Below are 19932 nucleotides of genomic sequence, written 5' to 3' on the forward strand. Positions count from 1 at the left end.
GATGGAGCCCATCACATGACCCCTCGGATCCAGGGCAGGGGGGGAACGGGACGCCGGGAGGGGCGCGGTTTGCGGAGCCGCGACCCCGGCCCGCCCCGCCGCCCGAGACTCGCCCGTCTGTGGAGGAGCGGGCGGCGCTGGCGGGGGAAGGGCCGTGGGGGGGCAGGAGGCGGCATGGGGCCGCTCGGCCCGGGCCCCCCCGCAAGCCGTGTCACCCACAGCACCAGGCGGCACCGGCGCAGGGGAGGAGGGGCCCGGCCCTACGGCCAGCAACGCCCCGCCCGCGCCGCGGAGAACCATCGGGGGCACCGCCAGCCCCGCGGGGGGCGGGACGGACCGCCCGTCCCTCGGGTCCACCGCGACCTGCGCAGGCACAGCGGCTGGCACCGAGCCGGGCACGGCCGCCCGTGGCGGGGACTCCGCTTCAGCCTCGCTTGTCCTTCTCCTTGGCGCTGGGACGGGTGGACTCAGTCCCGCCCCCTCCCTCAGCGCCAGAAGAGCACCGGGAGGGGCAGAAACCCCCCCCTCTTCAGCCTCCTGGGCGCGGGGACGGGCGGGATCGGTGGGGCCGCCACGGCCGGCTCCCCGGATCCCTGCGAGACCCCGCCTGGCTAGCCGGGAGCTGCGTCCTCCCCCCAGTCCAACTCGGAACCTGTCTCAGCCTCGGAGAGGGATGCTTCTTCTTTCCCCCCAGCCTCGGCATCCGAGATGGAAACGTTTCCAGGGGAGACCCCGGCTCCCTCGGGAGCTTCCCACCTCATAAAACTACTTATGACATCAACGCATTGCTTCCAGAGCTCCAGTAACTCCACCAAGTCTGCATCGTCACGTGCAGACATGGCCTGGATGATGTGGACACCGAATCAGCCCCACTCTTCCCGTGAAAGGGCTCTCCAGTCTTCTGGGAAAAACCCATTGCATTTGCCATAATAATATAAACGCTTAAAATCATCACTAGAAACAGCAACCTTCTGCCGCTGCAGGGAGGCTTGCAAATGGTGCGAGATCTAAGCCTCAAACCTGAAGATAAAGAATACCATTTTTGCAAAAGCCTGTTACCAACCAGCTCTATTACCTTATAGCTGACTCCACACACTGCAATCGCCACAGTCGGAGGTCACCAGATGTCGCCGGTAGGGACATGATAGAACCACACTCACTCAGGTTCCGAGGTGAGCAGAGAAAAGGAAGTTCATTATCATTTGGGATTTAAATAGGTTTTGGAGTTTGGTCAAGGATTGGGAGATGAGAGGAACACCTTTCTGACCCCAGTGGTCAGTTCAGCAGTCCATCACAGACTGGTATGAAAACAATCTACTTGTTTATGTTACATTCAAGAGAGACTCCACTAGAAATATGTAAACAGTCATCAGAAGGCTAAAGAATCAGGGCGACACAGGGCCATAGCAGACTTTAGTCTAAAGGTAGCCCTGTGACAATTATGTTCAAAAATATGACATTTTCCATTGTTGAACACCACATCCCCTTGCCAAAATCAGGTTTTCTCCGATTCTGCTCTCAACTTGCACATCTAGATCAAGATTACGTGTCAGTTCTTAAAAATATTCAGGCACCTCAGTCACTTTTCTGATCAAAACCCACGAGCAGCTGTGGGCTGACCGTGGTGTTACTTTTACTCAGCCTTGCTATCTCTTTGTATGCTTGGATGATAAAAATAGACGTTGGTACTTGAGGGGATTCTGTGCTTATTTGTGTGTGTATGGCATCTGATTCTCGCGGTCTAAGGACTCTCTGCTACTACAGTATTATAAGGGGCTTTTGTAAATTACTACTTCATTTTGATGGATTGACATAGGCTTGGCCTGTTTCAGACGCAGTTTTCCATTGTTGCCAAACTGATTTTTGCCTTTTTTCTTTTATGTATTCTCTGTACTCTTGACATATGTATTTGTAGTGTATTCGTAGTCCCAGTACTTTTCCTTACCTTTTCTCCCCAGGCAGAAAGACAAAACACATTCCAGAGCACCAAGACTCAGGTATTACAGGGCCACTTCCTATCTTGGTCTCCCTAGGAACCCAGGTCAAACCCAGCTCTTTGAGACACGTTTTCATCAAGAACATTTAGTCCCTAAAAAGGGGAGGTGGGATTCAGAAAAGGGTTGAACGGGGGGGAAACTGCCTCACCAGTTATGTCTCTAATTGGTGATTTTTGTCAATTATGCTAATTTGCTCAACTTAGAAAATTGTATTCACCCTGGGGGTGGGGGGTGTGCGTGTTTTTGGACGTTCTCCATATCTGCCCCTGGAGGCCTCCAATAAACACCAGCCTTTATATTACCTCCTCTACCAATCTTATCTTGAAAGTGTGTGTTGTTTCATTTATAGGTTCTTTAAGGCATCACCATGGGTAGAAGAAGCTGCGACGCACCCTTAACCATGAAGCTCTGCACCTGTTCATTGCCATCTGATTTCCAAAGGCTTTCCAGCCCTAATGGGCTAAGTGGGATTATTCATTGTCACTGGTGTCTCCCTGTATAGCAGCATGTGTCCTGTTGCTGGAAGGGCCAGTGTGGCCCTTAGCGAATGTGGTACGAAGGGACATGTAGCAGCTTGAAATTAACTGATGGGAGAAGGACACTTAGAATGTAGTATGAGATCTCTAAGGTGTTGCACAAACACGGATTATTCTTTGCATTTACTGAAAAGAGAAAGAACAGCTGCTATTACCAAGCCAACATGGGCTAAAGAGCCACGATACAGTTATTGCTGGTTTTCTAGCTCTTCCAAATCATAGGATCCTAAAATGGTTTTCATGGGAAGGGACCTTAAAGATCATCCCTCTGCCATGGGCTTCTCACTAGACACAGTTGCTCAGGGCCCCATCCAGCCTGGCCTTCAACGCTTGCAGGGATGGGCATCCACAACCTCTGGATGGCTCATCTAATAGCTAGATCAGAAAATTGTGCTCCACACACTCCAGGAGTGCCCTTGGTTTCTTGCAGCCAGCTGTGTTCCTTTCCCAGCAGATGTTGGTGAGGCAGGTGTTAAACGATCTATTCAGTGCAGGTAAATGGGGATGCAGCTGCAGCACAAAATGCAGGCTGAGCTCTCTGGGAGCAGGAGCCCCAGCCCAGGGCAAGAGGCCGTGAGCTCCCCTTTGCATTCCAAAGGGCACAGGGACCTGTGGGGCAGCCAGGGGACCAGACACTCAGAGACACAGCAGGAGCTGATGAGCCCCAGGGCTTCATGACCTTAGACAGTGAGGGGATAAAAGCACAGGGGTTCCTTTATTCCAGGTCCCTCCTTGGAGGCACCAGCTTGAGGTGTTATTTTGTTATTTAGCTACTGCATCGTGATTAATCTGTTCTGAGGATCTGGACATCTGTGACTCTGCTACGGGAAACCCAGGGTTAAGGAAACCTGGTCTGACTGTGTGAGTGTGGAGGGTATAGTCGTGAAGGCCCACGTTGTGTTGGGTCCCACATGAGGTGATGTGAGAGTGACTCCAGAGTGGCTCTTGGGTGCTTGCACAGGGAAGTTTCCTTAAGATTGAATCCCTCCCTTCCTAGCCTCTTGCTTCTGAAAAGCCCATAGCCCATAGGCTCCAAATCGAAGTTTCCAGGGTTCCAACACCATAGCCCTCAGCTACAGTGGGGAAGTGGTCCCCTTGGAGGAGCATCCCAGCATGCTTCCATGATGACAATTTGACCATAGTTAGGTTTGGAAGGGACCTAAAAGCTCATCTGGTTCCAACTTCCCTGCCATAGGCAGGAACACCTTCTACCAGACCAGGTAGCTCAAAGCCCCATCCAGCCTGGCCTTCAACAGCTCCGGGGATGGGGTGGGCAACCTGTGCCTCACCACTCTTGTAGTCCAGCATTTCTTCCCAATATCCTATAAGAAACAGCATAAGGCTGTTACCCTTTTCCCTGCCTGCCCTTGGGAAGCCACCTTTTGGCCTACTTGTAGGCCCCCAGCAGGTACTGGGGAGGGGTTTTCGAGGTTCCAAAACGTCAACGGCCAAAAAGAACCGTTGGTCATGTGTCACGACCCCTGGCAGTCATGACCTCAACATTCTAGGGTTTGGGAGTTGGAGGGATGGACCAATCAGCAGGCTCTGCTCCAGGTAACATAGCAACGGGTGAAGAGCACCCGTGGCAGTTGGGAGCAGAGCAGCACAAGGGCGCTGCAGCGTGAGCTGTCCTGTCCTGCCTCTCTCTCGGCCTCCTTTGGGTACTGGTGTGCCACTCTGTGGAATCAACCCAGGACCTTCCTGAGCTAGAAGAAGAATGTCTGAAGCAATGGGTGGGATAGGTAATTTCACAGACCTTCCTACCTGTGAGCTCCCCAGGCTTGCGGAGCTTGCAGAGCTGGTGACCTCCGTCCGCCTCTCACGCAGCCAGTCGGCCACGCTGGCACTGGCCTTGGAGAGCAAAGGCTTTATCCCAAAGCTCCTAGAGCTTTTCCAGATCTGTGAGAGAGAGAAGAACACCGAAGCCTTGCACCTCCTGTTCCATACTGTCAGAGGAATTGTGTACCTAGACCAAGCCATCCTGTTTGAGGTGCTGTTTTCTGACAAGTGTATTCAGGGTGTTGCCGGATGCCTGGAGTACGATCCCTGTTTGCCTCAGCCAGCACAGCACAGGGAATCCTTAGCCAAAACAGCAAAGCTTCATGAGGTTATTCCTATCCAAGACCCTCACCTCAAGAAAAGAATCAGCCAGGCGTTCAGGGCACAGTACATTCTGGCCATCATCACGCCTAAGCCATCCGATTTTGAAGGTGGTCGTCTTTCTACCCTCAAGTCCTTCATCAGCTCCAGCAAAGAGAAGATTTTATGTGGGTTGCAAGTAAGTGGTTTTTTTTTTAATGCGGCTTAGATGGGAGCTGTAGAGATCCCGCTGGCTGTAGTTTGGAATTGGTTTACAGCTGGTGAACAGTGTTGAAGTTAATCACAGGCACTTTCATTTGCACAATGTTTTGAATGCTTTCCCTTCTTCCGGATCCCTTGGATTTTGTATTTTCAAACTGATAAATTTTGGTTGAGTATCTTAATACTTTTTATGGGCTGTAACAAGATCAAGTGCTTCTCTTTGGTTGCCAAGCAAACCTTTGGATCTGCTTTTAAGTATTTCAGGAACATGCAACTTCCAGGGACATTTATTACAATTTTTTCTATGTAAAGGGGTGCAAATATGGCAGAAAGCGCCAAACCCCTTCCTGGAGCTGCTGTAAACTGGAAATGATTCTGGTGGATGTGTACTCTAGCATTTGCCTTCTTTGTGACAAAAGCAATGGCAGTGTGGGAAGTTTGGCTTTGTGCAGGGTGGGGTCCTAAAAGGACCATGTTTTTCACTTTCCAGGATCACTGCCTAATTTGTGTTCTTTTTGTGTGCTCCACAGAAAGATGAGGCCTTTTTGCCTGAAGTTTTAGCACAACTAGCAAATGAAGCTACACCTGCTGAGCAACGATGTCAATTGGTAAGTCAACAGGCTTTAAATAAATGAGGGGCAAAAAGTAGAAAGAGAAACTGTTCTGAGAGTTCTGCAGTCTTAGAAGTATTTCTAGAGAATCAGCCAGTACACCCCCCTGGTAAAAATTGTAACTGCTTCATCCTTTCAGAGAGCTTTCTGACTCGAACACACAATAATTTATTTTTTTTTCCTGTGCACCAGATGAAGATTTTCAATGAATTCTGTGCCTTTTCTTTGTCACTACGTGAGAGAAGAAAGGAATTTCTTCAAACTTTGTTAAAGTTGCAAATTCTTCCAATTCTTGAAAAGTTAATGGTAAGTGAAAACTTAGAACTGCCTTTAACAAAACTAGAAAAGCCCACAGCCATTTGCCTTTTTTTTTTCGTTTTTTTTTTTAAAACTGCCGAGCATTTTTTTTGTAAGTCTGATTGGAGAGCTTTGCTCTGCTGAGAGTGGAGATTTCTGGTGATGTCCAGAATGCAGAAGCTTCCCACAGTTCTGCTCTGGAGAAGCCTGGCTTGACTGCTCTTGCTATTTTTTACTTTTCATGAGGGAGAAGTCTGAGGGCAGTGAAACCCTCGTGTCCAGGCAGTTAAAAGGTGAAAGAGACTTTTTGATGTGGAAGCTTGATTGCTGGATTTTTATCAGAGAAAATCACATCCCTTAAGGGAAGGTCTGAATTCTTGTTGCCTGTAAATGGGCACAGAAACTGTTGTACAACTTGATTTGTTCAGTTGGTCCTTTAGTACAAAATGAATAAATTGTGAATAGCAGGTACAGAATATCAAGAAAGTCTTAGATATTCAAGCAAGTTGGATGTTGTGAATGTTTCCGGCCTATGTTAGGGCTCTCAAATTCACAAAAAGTCTTGTGCCCTTTCTAAAGGAGGAAAGCAGTAGGGAAAGAAAAATATTTGCCTGGTTCCTTATTGTTTTTCTGTGACCATATTATCATGTTTCTCGTGAAAATTTTTGAAACAAAATGTTCTCCACTTTTGAACTGCCTCTTCCTTGCAGCTGAACATGTTTTGTTTTTTTCTTTTCTTTTTTTTGGTAAGGCAATGGACGATCTGCAAGTTAGATCTGCTGCTACAGATATATTGTCTTATCTTGTACAATTTAGTCCAGCCAAAGTCCAAGATTTTGTACTGCAAGAGGCCCGGCAGAGTGAGAATGTAAGTAACAAGTGGTTTGGAGATTTTGAATACACCACTTTTAGGGAAAACAGGAAAACAACCAGCAAAATAAAATCTCAGTTTCTGGGTTTTAATTTTTATTTTAAAATCATTGCAGAAAGTGGGGAACTCATATCATTCCTGTGAGTAATTATTTTTTGACTTCTTTCTCTGGTTTTTGTTTGTTTGTTTTGTATTTTTTGGATTTTTTTAGCATACCCATCTCATCACTAAGGTCATAGAGCAGATGATCTGTACTACCGACACTCAATTTGGAGGAAAGCATCAGTTAATGAAGATACTTTGTGCTCTGATCAACACAGACAAAATGATGGCCAGAATTAGTGTAAGTGAACGTGAATGGCAGAAGACATGACACTGTCTTGGCAAACTTAAAAGCCTGATACACTCTATTGCTGTTATTGCGGGCAAAGGAGACAAAATTATAGGGTTTTTTTTTTTAATTGAGTGGAGTGTGGTCTGATAGTGACTTTAAATAAGCAAAAGATAAGCTAATTTTGCTAATGGAAGGCATGTGTGTAGGGCACTGTGCCAATATTAAATGGTTAAATAATTAAGCATTAGTTAACCATTATTTCAATTGTTAAATTAATAGGTGTCAGTGCCATAGCCCTGTCTGACCATAGCTCTCTCCATCTGGATGATAAATCCTGAAAGATTTCAATACATTGTAACGTAGCAGAATACCTGTAAAATGGTTTACAGATATTTGTTCTGGGCAAAACTATTTTCAGAATTTCAGAATGGTTTAAAGACACTTTGTCAAGCACTTTGAGTCATTGATGGGCTTTTTTCAGTATATATTTGCGTCCATGCTGGGGATTCTTTTAATGATAGCTAGCTTGCTTGCACGTCTCACACATTTGCCCCAAAAGAAAGAAATTGATCCTGTGTGAAGACAGTGCTGCAGACCCAAAGAACTCAGCAGAATCCTTTGTAGGCTGTTTCTTCTGTTATTACTCTTTTTATATTTAAAAGATTAAATGTGAATGCCAGTGTTTAATGAAGTTATTGCTGTTTCAGCATTTGGAAGTATTTGAATTTCTGGATATCTTCTACGACCGTTACATTCAACTTCTTACTGCGCCGCTGCTGGCTGCCACATCAGAACCATACCAGGAAATAGGTAATGACAATTTTAACTTTTCTTTCCCCTTTGAAGGGCCTCACAGTCCTGGTAAACAGCAATAGACCTGTGATGCCTTCTGGGAACACGCTTACTGCTGTTCCTGCCGCAGTCTTCCTTTCCCGAAGCTGTGAATGCTGACATAGCTTGATGGTGTGCTTTGTAAAGACGCACTTCCCTCATGTATATTGAGAATAATGTCATAGTTTTATTAGTCTAATTTTAAAGAATATTGACTGCAAAGGCAAAAAAAAAAAAAGCTGTAGCTGTGTTTATTGTTTTGTTCTGACCCAATGTCCTGCTTCCCAAAGCAATCCAGTAAAACAAAAATCCACTACAAATATGCCAGGAACTGGAATAGCAACTGAGCTCAGTGTATGCTGACAGTACGTTATTGAATTTTTTGTATAACCCAAGGCATTAATTTTTCTTGTAGATAATTATCAAAAAGCAAAAATACTTGCCTCAGTTTTGGCGATGCTGTCTTATTGTGTGCAACGACACCAGTATCACATGAAGATGTACGTTACCAAGAAAGATCTGCTAAGACCAGCACTGGTCCTGATGAAGTCCAAACACAAATTTCTGGCCTTGAGTGAGTATTGGAACTGTTGAGATTGCCTTCTTCAGGCGTTGTGCGTCCTGTGTGGAAGGTGTACCAATGTACACCTGAACTCAGAATTCCTGTTCGTTTGCTGTGTTTTACTGGTTTCAATTAAGTAATTTTGAAAAAAAAGAGGTTTATCTTCTTTTTTCTTTTTTTTTTTTGTAAAAGAGCAGCTGTCTGTAAGCACAGAGCAATGCAGTTTCTGGTGGGAGGAGGATTGTTGTCTCTTTTGAAGTCTGCAGGGATCCTTTGAAATCTTCATGACAGGATCCTTTGTGATCAGGTTTCTCGCCTCATTTCCGTGGAAATTGTGTCCTTTCTTAATAATGTTCTAAATCTGGTACTCCCTGTGGAGAGTGAATGAAATTCTGTGACCCAGGATCTTTAAAGACTCAGGGCTGGTTCTGGGAGGGGAACAAGGGGGAAAAAAGCACAGGAGGGAGTTAATAGTTGAACTGCATGCATGCTGGCATGCATTGCTGCTGGACTGGAGGAAGAAATCCATGGTTCCTGATGACCTTCAAATACCAGGGAAAAGTCCCAGAAGGAAAGAAATGCCAACAAATGCTGCTTTTTGCACTTTGGGGGTGCATCTTCCTCTCAGGATAACATCAAGTTTTTCAATTTTTTCACAGCAAGGTGAGAGCCCCAGCATCTGGTTGTTGAATACTTGAATGTCTTTTCTTCACACAGGTGCTCTTCGCTTTATGAGGAAGATCATTGGCCTGAAGGATGACCTTTACAACCGTTACATCACCCTGGGGAACCTGTTTGAGCCAGTTTTAAACGCTGTGCTGTACAACAAGGATAAGCGCAACCTGCTGAAATCTGCCTCGATGGAAATGTTTGAATTCATCCAAAGGGTGAGTTCAGCAGCAGCCTCAGCACTGACATGTCCATGGCATTGCCAGAGGCCAAAGGCGGATCTCCAAGATAGCAAATGTCCTGTTTTAATGGAAGGTTCACAAATGGAGCTGGGACTTTGCTGAGTCTATTGTTCATTTCTAAGGGAAGTTGAATCTTTCTAGATCTCAGCTCTTTCCCTAAGAATAAATCTGATTGCTTCCCGTTTGTTCTTGACAAGAATATTTTGGCACTGGACAAGGAATCAGTTACTTTCCAAAAAGCTTTCTGACTTTCTGCCTGTGAACATTTGAGACTGAAACCTTGTTTTTGTTCTTATTCAGGAGAATATTCAGTTGCTTATTGCACATTTAGTTGAGAACTTCTCTGATGCACTGGAATCTGTCAAACCCACTCAGGCATTCCAGGGCCTGAAGACAAAACAGGACCCAGCGAAAGAGGAGGAAAGAAAGAAAGTGGACAGGTATGGCCCAGTTTCTGTCTCATGAGGCTGCCAGTGGCTGGCATTCTGCAGGCCTGCCTGGTTGGTTTTTAACTTTCCAGAGAGCAGCAGAAGCAGGTGGCTGGGATTGGGGTTGCATTTCATGCTTGCTGAAAACTTTTTGCAGTAAACCCCCACCTAGCTTTCTTTGAGTAGAGCTGATGTGGCCAGTAGATTAAATGTCCTGTTCAGAAAACTGCCAGCTTAGGAAGAGCAGAATCTTGCTCTGCTCTTCTGAGTTAGGATTGAGTCTGCCTCATTATCACCTGGGTATTTGTGAAGCTTACGGTGAGGGTGGAAGCAGGGATGGAGCTGGATTGCTTTCTCCAAGTCACTTCCTTCATTCTAATTCTTTGGAAGCCCATTGATGACCTGGCTGAGTCTGAAACATCAGGAAAAGCTTCAATCACTTGTCCTGTGTCTCTTGCAGTGTCCCCTCCGCATTGCCTGTTGAGACACGTGCCAAAGAACCAACAGTCTCCCCAGTGCGTGAAGATCTGAAGTTCAGTGCAGGTGAAGGGAAGGCAGCTGCAACATCTAAACCAAGCTGCAGTGACTCCTCGACAACCTACAGAAGGCTGACCACAGCGCTGGAATTCCCCAAGGTGGGAGAGAAGTTTCATGGAGGCTCCTGTCCTCACACAGGACCGCAGAGCAGCCTCGGAGCTTCTCTGGGTGTGATGTGGCACAGTCAGCAATAGCCTTGTACAGGGTATCTCGGGGATAAATACACACAAATCCCTGACTAATTCCACCAAGAGTGAAACCCTGACTGGTCTGGGGTAAGGTTTGATGAGGATAAGGTGGGACTGGAGTCAGTTGTTAATCTGGTGGGCACAATTTTGCCTCTTCCGCATCACTCAACTGTTGCTACTCCTTGGCTTTCTACCCTGCCCAGCTGGTGTGATACACAGATGGAATTTCCTTTTTTGGTATCTGTTCCCCATCAGGGGATTAAGAAGTGGTTTTAAGCAGACAAAATGCAGGGAATGATACCTTTTTTGTGCCTTTTACAGCTGAGCATTATTCAAATCTTAGCTTCTGAGCAGCTACAGAGAACTGGCAAGAATTTTATTGCTCACCTCTAAGACTTGGGGGCAAAACAGATGTGCGGGGTGCATTTTTTCAATGTGGGAATTTCATTTTTTTTTTAACCTTTTTCTAATTTGCAGAGAGGTCTGTTTGAAATATTTGGTTTTCACGATGATGAAGATGATGAGACACCACCAAAGAAAAGAGCTCGCCGGGATCCCTAAAGGAGACTGACATTTTATAGAAGAACTTTTAGGATGAGTTTTCCAGTGCTGCAGCTGTTTAATGTCAAAATACGGGACCAGCTGCAATCCATCACATAGATCTATCTTGTAATATACGTTATTATTCAATAAAAATGTAATATAATTTACTGGTTATATATGGATATGTTATAATACAAAATAATATAAAATAAAATAATATAATATATAACTAATAGAACATATTATATAGGTAATAGAATATATTATATAGGTAATAGAATATATAAGTAATTGTATATAATATGTGCTAATGTGTTATATTAATCAATATACTAGTAATATATAGTAAGATATGTTAGGTCTGTTTCTCCTGGAATAGTTTAATGTGAAGCCATTTCTATGTTTTGGAGATATAGTTAGTAGTTAGTTTACGGTACTAGCTAGTTTTAATTGTAACTCTTGTTTGGAAAATGGCTTTCCATATAGATATGTTAGATGGTTTGTTGCATCACAGAAGTTTCCTTTGTATTAAAGTTCCCAATGTACTTGTTTTACACTGTTTGTTGGTATGTGTAAGCTGTAAAATTCAGGAATTAAAATTTCCCTTTCATTTCTTCAGATGTGTTTTTTGTTAGTACTGTTTTAATAAAACGTTACACAAAAACTGACTGTGTGTTTGCTTCTTTTCCTGTGAGTTATTGCTGCACTCAGTGATGTCATGCCCTGTGCAAAGGGTAAGCCCACCCTTGGCTTCGCTTTCAATCTGTCAGGGCCAAGCCGGGACAGGGTTTTGAAACGATTTCTACTCTTTTGAAACTGAATTGTAGGGGACATCTCAAAATTTGCAACTAAAGCAAGTATTCCATATCTTACAATCCACTGTATTTCAGTGGTGCAGTTCCTGTGCTTGGGTCTGGTTCTGCAAGGTGTTTTAAGGACTGGATTTGAAATTTTATTTTTCAGTGCAGGGCATAAGGATGGTTTTCATGCATTTGTCAAAAGTGGAATCTCTCCAAATTAGACGTGGAAGTCAAGAGGAAAAACATCCTTTCCAGCGTAGCAAATGGCTTCAAACTTCTCAAGATGAGTCCTCTGCTCCTTCGGTTTCGCAAAACCAGGACTCGGTGCCCTCTGCAAAATTTGCCCTGAAGGCTGCCTTAACTCCTGAGTTAATTACATCAGAGATCATGAACTCAGAGTTAATTTACACGCCAAACGCATGCTACCATTGCTGTTCAGCTACAGAGATCCTACCATAACCTGGGTGTATTTACTTCCACTATGCCACTGTGGACACATCCAGTAAATTTATCACTTAACCCTCTCTTTTAGATGCTAAATTGATTCAGTTTCCCCTGTTTCACTCTGTAAATCTCTCTGGGGTCTGGAGACCCTTTCTTAACTTCCTTCTGAAACCTCCCCAAGGCTGCAGTGGCATGAACACTGGGCCTGTGGTTTACACACAGGTGATAATTCCCTGTTGCAATCCTGACAGTCACCTTCTTATACTAAAGGATTGATAATGGGAACAGGTTAATGAGGAGAAACAGTGAGAACTATTGTCATAATTGCTTTCTACATTATTGCAAAAATTTTTAGAAGGGGGAAAAGACAGGTTTTTATTTTCTTGATCTAAAATTCTGTTAAGATGAGTACTGCTGTGAAACTTTTGGCTTATTTGAGAAGCTTAATTATTCCTGAATGCCTTGATGGTAAGTTTTCAGTCAGCTCTGACTACTGATCAAATGGCTGAAAGCCAAGAGATATTTCCTCCCCAAGTTTCACTCAGGCAGACAACCAAGGGCATTATCCCAATCACACAATGATTATTTTGGAAGGGGAATTGTGGCAGTGCATGTCCTCCCACGCTCGGCTAGCCCCAACAGGCCCCACAGGATCTAGGTAAAAGTGGGATCTTGGCTGCCGACCTGCCCTGCCACGTTGCGAAGGTGGAGGAAGAAAGACGGGACTCTCGGAGGCTCAGCTGATACTTGGGTTTATTGGAGGGAAGGAGGGCGGCCTCACCCTAAGATCAATGCCTCAGAGAGAGACCCTGAATCTCAGGAGGGAGGGGGTTTTCTACAGTGGGTGGAAACTCAGGGTGGGAACACATACAACCAATGGGGCATAACTGGGGAGTGTCTGCTGGCACAGCAGGCATTAACACTAACCACTGAGCAGAAGGAAGGAGGGGAAAGCCTCCCATCCAGCCAGTCACCAGAGAGCTCCCTTCGAAGCTCCCGGACCTGGGGGACAGGCCCTGGGTGACTGGCAGGGTGGGAGGGTTTCCCGACAAATGATGGACAGGTAACCAAGGCGGGAAAGGTGAACCAAACAGGGGTTGGATCTGGGGGAGGCTGAGGGAGGAGCTTTCAACTGGAAACAGAGGGATGTAAAAGCAGAACAGCGCTGAACAGGGGTACAGAGAACAGCTGTCTTACATTAAAACTTGTTATAAAAATCATACCACCACAGAGAATGTACCATTTGAATCCATAAATAATGCACTTCACCATCTTAGCCTTGTGAATGGGGGCACTGGCGCTTGGTAGCTGCAGACTTCTGAGAAATTGCTTTGTGGAGATTTTTCAAGGATGCCATCATGGCGGCAGGTGTCTGGAGGCAGGTGCCTGCATTTCTGCATTTTTGTTAAAAAAAAAAAAAAGAAAAAAAAACCCCAACAACCCAAAAACCCAAAAACCCCAACAACAAGGAAAGAAAACATGGAAACCTCCCAAAACGTGAAAACTCAAACAAAACCAAAAAAAACCACCAACAACAACATAAATCCAAGGATGGTGTAATTCTGATTTATTTAAGAGAAAAGGGGCAAAGTAATTACCGAGTTGTCTGTGCTGCTCTGTGTACATCGCGTGGGGGCAAACCCAGTTATCTAAAATATGTGGTGTTTCATAATTACCCTTTCTGCCACAGGACCAGCTCTGACCCCTGCAGGCTTAGCATGGTTTGGTTTATCTTCCCAAGTGTTTTCTCTTTGGAATAAAGCATGGCCAGTAGATTATTTGCTCTGAACTGACCACCAGAAGATTCTTTTGCCAAGTCTTGACACTGTGTTGCTCTTTTCAGTCCTATGGCTTTGCCCGAGTGCTCGCTGGATGTGGGAGGAGTTCTGAAAGCTGGCTAAAACTCAGGTGTAACCTTTCCATTTAATCCTTTATGGAATAATATTACTCATGAAAATAATAAATGATACTCATATAAATATATTTACAATATAAATATATATATATATACACACTAATAAAAATAAATTATTTATATGATTAATAATTTAAGGAAATATATTAATTATCCTTCTCCAAAAAGCTTCTGTGAAAAAAATACTTCAATGATGAATTTAATTCTCAAAAAACACAGCCCGTAGGGCTGTCACTGTTAGGGACATGAGAGAACCACACTCACTCAGGTTCCGAGGTGAGCAGAGAAAAGGAAGTTCATTATCATTTGGGATTTAAATAGGTTTTGGAGTTTGGCCAAGGATTGATAGATGAGAGGAACACCTTTCTGACCCCAGTGGTCAGTTCAGCAGTCCATCACAGACTGGTATGAAAACAATCTACTTGTTTATGTTACATTCGTGACAGTCTCCACTAGAAATATGTAAACAGTCATCAGAAGGCTAAAGAATCAGGGCGACATCTCACCCTTTTTGCATTAGGAAAAAAAGAAATAGGAAGGAAGAAAAATCTTTCTTTTTGAAGGACCATTGGAGTGAACACTCGCGTCGTCTGCATCTGAGTCACCACTCCATAGTTCATGCACTTCGCTTTTCATTTGGTCATGGTCTCCATCTTTCAACATCACAGGGTTATTACAATTCTGTGGGACCATAAGGTGCTCGATGGCACACAAAGCTTTGCCAATCCACTGTGTGCAGGGTGAAACCTGCATTCCACGTTTTTTTTTTTTTTGTGGTTTTTTTTTTTTTTTTTTTTTTGCCTCAGTGGCACACAACACAGTAACACAGGGTCTTCAGCAAATGAAACAAAAATGAAACAAGGCAACATTGCTGACTTCCTTCAAAATTTGATGGCCCAAGTGCTGTGCTATGTCGACCACAAACGAAAAAGCTGTGACTTAATTGGAAGGCTGAAAGCGAGCAATTAGCTCAGATTATGTACTTGCCGTCTACTGCGGCTGATGGGGCAGGAAGACCCAGTCCAAACTGTGCCAGGGATAGAACCATTCATCTCCATCGGCCAGTGATACCTGTAGGATACAAAAGTATCACAAGAAAGCAATCGTTCATAGTCACAATGAGGATCAGCCAATCTGAGGGAAGCAGGGTGGGCAACAGCGTACCAGCCTGCAACATGCCCATGCTGTCCACCACAGCGTTAACTTTTCAGAGGTCTTGTAACAACCTCCATTTCCCAGACTTCTTTTCGATGCAGAGAGCAGGAGTGTCCCAAGACTGGTAAAACGTTCCAGATGATCCTGGTCCAACAGCTCCTGTACCAAGTTCTGAAGGGCGACGATTGTGTCTTGAGAGACAGTTCATTCCAGAGGTCAAGGGGCAAGGGAAAGAAACGTGATGTCTATCTAAGGGACAGACAGGGTACAAATCGTTTCAGGACAGTCTCTGGCCATAACAACAGTCCAGTGAACTTGAGCCAGCCCGGGAGCTTCAGAACAGCTGTCTTCTCACCACCGGCTCTCTGTCTTGTGAACAGAAAACTCAAAAAACACAAATTGACCAATCGTGGTCACTCCAAGGAGGCGCTGACCTCCTGGTGGCCATGTCCCTGCCTGCGCTAAAAGCGCATCTCACGGGACCGGCCCCTGCCGCTGCCCCGGGTTCTGTGGGAGGCGGCAGGGCCGGGCTCACGGGCCCCGAAGAGCCCGTGCCTGTCGGCAGGGCAGGAGCGCCGGCCGCATGGCCCGAACGAGGGACCTCGGTACAGCCACGGGTCCAGCCGGGACATGTGGACCCAGCGTGGGACAGATGGAGCCCATCACATGACCCCTCGGATCCAGGGCAGGGGGGGAACGGGACGCCGGGAGGGGCGCGGTTTGCGGAGCCGCGACCCCGGCCCGCCCCGCCGCCCGAGACTCGCCCGTCTGTGGAGGAGCGGGCGGCGCTGGCGGGGGAAGGGCCGTGGGGGGGCAGGAGGCGGCATGGGGCCGCTCGGCCCGGGGCCCCCCGCAAGCCGTGTCACCCACAGCACCAGGCGGCACCAGCGCAGGGGAGGAGGGGCCCGGCCCTACGGCCAGCAACGCCCCGCCCGCGCCGCGGAGAACCATCGGGGGCACCGCCAGCCCCGCGGGGGGCGGGACGGACCGCCCGTCCCTCGGGTCCACCGCGACCTGCGCAGGCACAGCGGCTGGCACCGAGCCGGGCACGGCCGCCCGTGGCGGGGACTCCGCTTCAGCCTCGCTTGTCCTTCTCCTTGGCGCTGGGACGGGTGGACTCAGTCCCGCCCTCTCCCTCAGCGCCAGAAGAGCACCGGGAGGGGCAGAAACCCCCCCCTCTTCAGCCTCCTGGGCGCGGGGACGGGCGGGATCGGTGGGGCCGCCACGGCCGGCTCCCCGGATCCCTGCGAGACCCCGCCTGGCTAGCCGGGAGCTGCGTCCTCCCCCCAGTCCAACTCGGAACCTGTCTCAGCCTCGGAGAGGGATGATGCTTCTTTCCCCCCAGCCTCGGCATCCGAGATGGAAACGTTTCCAGGGGAGACCCCGGCTCCCTCGGGAGCTTCCCACCTCATAAAACTGCTTATGACATCAACACATTGCTTCCAGAGCTCCAGTAACTCCACCAAGTCTGCATCGTCACGTGCAGACATGGCCTGGATGATGTGGACACCGAATCAGCCCCACTCTTCCCGTGAAAGGGCTCTCCAGTCTTCTGGGAAAAACCCATTGCATTTGCCATAATAATATAAACGCTTAAAATCATCACTAGAAACAGCAACCTTCTGCCGCTGCAGGAAGGCTCGCAAATGGTGCGAGATCCAAGCCTCAAACCTGAAGATAAAGAATACCATTTTTGCAAAAGCCTGTTACCAACCAGCTCTATTACCTAAAAGCTGACTCCACACACTGCAATCGCCACAGTCGGAGGTCACCAGATGTCGCCGGTAGGGACATGATAGAACCACACTCACTCAGGTTCCGAGGTAAGCAGAGAAAAGGAAGTTCATTATCATTTGGGATTTAAATAGGTTTTGGAGTTTGGTCAAGGATTGGGAGATGAGAGGAACACCTTTCTGACCCCAGTGGTCAGTTCAGCAGTCCATCACAGACTGGTATGAAAACCATCTACTTGTTTATGTTACATTCAAGAGAGACTCCACTAGAAATATGTAAACAGTCATCAGAAGGCTAAAGAATCAGGGCGACACAGGGCCATAGCAGACTTTAGTCTAAAGGTAGCCCTGTGACAATTATGTTCAAAAATATGACATTTTCCATTGTTGAACACCACATCCCCTTGCCAAAATCAGGTTTTCTCCGATTCTGCTCTCAACTTGCACATCTAGATCAAGATTACGTGTCAGTTCTTAAAAATATTCAGGCACCTCAGTCACTTTTCTGATCAAAACCCACGAGCAGCTGTGGGCTGACCGTGGTGTTACTTTTACTCAGCCTTGCTATCTCTTTGTATGCTTGGATGATAAAAATAGACGTTGGTACTTGAGGGGATTCTGTGCTTATTTGTGTGTGTATGGCATCTGATTCTCGCGCTCTAAGGACTCTCTGCTACTACAGTATTATAAGGGGCTTTTGTAAATTACTACTTCATTTTGATGGATTGACATAGGCTTGGCCTGTTTCAGACGCAGTTTTCCATTGTTGCCAAACTGATTTTTGCCTTTTTTCTTTTATGTATTCTCTGTACTCTTGACATATGTATTTGTAGTGTATTCGTAGTCCCAGTACTTTTCCTTACCTTTTCTCCCCAGGCAGAAAGACAAAACACATTCCAGAGCACCAAGACTCAGGTATTACAGGGCCACTTCCTATCTTGGTCTCCCTAGGAACCAAGGTCAAAACCAGCTCTTTGAGACACGTTTTCATCAAGAACATTTAGTCCCTAAAAAGGGGGAGGTGGGATTCAGAAAAGGGTTGAACGGGGGGGAAACTGCCTCACCAGTTATGTCTCTAATTGGTGATTTTTGTCAATTATGCTAATTTGCTCAACTTAGAAAATTGTATTCACCCTGGGGGTGGGGGGTGTGCGTGTTTTTGGACGTTCTCCATATCTGCCCCTGGAGGCCTCCAATAAACACCAGCCTTTATATTACCTCCTCTACCAATCTTATCTTGAAAGTGTGTGTTGTTTCATTTATAGGTTCTTTAAGGCATCACCATGGGTAGAAGAAGCTGCGACGCACCCTTAACCGTGAAGCTCTGCACCTGTTCATTGCCATCTGATTTCCAAAGGCTTTCCAGCCCTAATGGGCTAAGTGGGATTATTCATTGTCACTGGTGTCTCCCTGTATAGCAGCATGTGTCCTGTTGCTGGAAGGGCCAGTGTGGCCCTTAGCGAATGTGGTACGAAGGGACATGTAGCAGCTTGAAATTAACTGATGGGAGAAGGACACTTAGAATGTAGTATGAGATCTCTAAGGTGTTGCACAAACACGGATTATTCTTTGCATTTACTGAAAAGAGAAAGAACAGCTGCTATTACCAAGCCAACATGGGCTAAAGAGCCACGATACAGTTATTGCTGGTTTTCTAGCTCTTCCAAATCATAGGATCCTAAAATGGTTTTCATGGGAAGGGACCTTAAAGATCATCCCTCTGCCATGGGCTTCTCACTAGACACAGTTGCTCAGGGCCCCATCCAGCCTGGCCTTCAACGCTTGCAGGGATGGGCATCCACAACCTCTGGATGGCTCATCTAATAGCTAGATCAGAAAATTGTGCTCCACACACTCCAGGAGTGCCCTTGGTTTCTTGCAGCCAGCTGTGTTCCTTTCCCAGCAGATGTTGGTGAGGCAGGTGTTAAACGATCTATTCAGTGCAGGTAAATGGGGATGCAGCTGCAGCACAAAATGCAGGCTGAGCTCTCTGGGAGCAGGAGCCCCAGCCCAGGGCAAGAGGCCGTGAGCTCCCCTTTGCATTCCAAAGGGCACAGGGAGCTGTGGGGCAGCCAGGGGACCAGACACTCAGAGACACAGCAGGAGCTGATGAGCCCCAGGGCTTCATGACCTTAGACAGTGAGGGGATAAAAGCACAGGGGTTCCTTTATTCCAGGTCCCTCCTTGGAGGCACCAGCTTGAGGTGTTATTTTGTTATTTAGCTACTGCATCGTGATTAATCTGTTCTGAGGATCTGGACATCTGTGACTCTGGTACGGGAAACCCAGGGTTAAGGAAACCTGGTCTGACTGTGTGAGTGTGGAGGGTATAGTCGTGAAGGCCCACGTTGTGTTGGGTCCCACATGAGGTGATGTGAGAGTGACTCCAGAGTGGCTCTTGGGTGCTTGCACAGGGAAGTTTCCTTAAGATTGAATCCCTCCCTTCCTAGCCTCTTGCTTCTGAAAAGCCCATAGCCCATAGGCTTCAAATCGAAGTTTCCAGGGTTCCAACACCATAGCCCTCAGCTACAGTGGGGAAGTGGTCCCCTTGGAGGAGCATCCCAGCATGCTTCCATGATGGCAATTTGACCATAGTTAGGTTTGGAAGGGACCTAAAAGCTCATCTGGTTCCAACTTCTACTTCTACCAGACCAGGTAGTTCAAAGCCCCATCCAGCCTGGCCTTCAACAGCTCCGGGGATGGGGTGGGCAAGCTGTGCCTCACCACTCTTGTAGTCCAGCATTTCTTCCTAATATCCTATAAGAAACAGCTTAAGGCTGTTACCCTTTTCCCTGCCTGCCCTTGGGAAGCCACCTTTTGGCCTACTTGTAGGGCCCCAGCAGGTACTGGGGAGGGGTTTTAGAGGTTCCAAAACGTCAACGGCCAAAAAGAACCGTTGGTCATGTGTCACGACCCCTGGCAGTCATGACCTCAACATT

At 46.6% G+C, this 19932-nt stretch overlaps 1 protein-coding gene across 1 annotated transcript; it reads left to right on the top strand.

The window, feature by feature from the left end:
* The first annotated feature begins 4262 nt into the window (after positions 1 to 4262).
* Positions 4263 to 11003, top strand: LOC136287924 (serine/threonine-protein phosphatase 4 regulatory subunit 3B-like). Its single transcript, XM_066180611.1, has 11 exons — positions 4263 to 4811; positions 5365 to 5442; positions 5638 to 5751; positions 6494 to 6610; positions 6825 to 6956; positions 7655 to 7757; positions 8194 to 8352; positions 9058 to 9227; positions 9552 to 9691; positions 10140 to 10314; positions 10882 to 11003. The coding sequence occupies exons 1-11, from the start codon at positions 4263 to 4265 to the stop codon at positions 10963 to 10965; spliced, it is 1821 nt and encodes a 606-aa protein (XP_066036708.1). The 3' UTR covers positions 10966 to 11003.
* Positions 11004 to 19932: the final 8929 nt, after the last annotated feature.

The sequence above is a fragment of the Chamaea fasciata genome, unplaced genomic scaffold (assembly GCF_029207755.1).
Source record: "Chamaea fasciata isolate MVZ Bird 193981 ecotype frontalis unplaced genomic scaffold, bChaFas1.0.hap1 SCAF_3, whole genome shotgun sequence".
Taxonomy (NCBI): domain Eukaryota; kingdom Metazoa; phylum Chordata; class Aves; order Passeriformes; family Sylviidae; genus Chamaea; species Chamaea fasciata.

What these genes read in the sequence shown, in the direction of transcription:
- LOC136287924 (XM_066180611.1), top strand. Translation starts at nt 4,263, where the DNA reads ATGGGTGGGATAGGTAATTTCACAGACCTTCCTACCTGTGAGCTCCCC. An exon ending in AGAACCATACCAGGAAATAG is followed by an intron (nt 7,758 to 8,193) that starts GTAATGACAATT and finishes TTTTTCTTGTAG; the next exon opens with ATAATTATCAAAAAGCAAAA. An exon ending in TGTTTGAATTCATCCAAAGG is followed by an intron (nt 9,228 to 9,551) that starts GTGAGTTCAGCA and finishes GTTCTTATTCAG; the next exon opens with GAGAATATTCAGTTGCTTAT.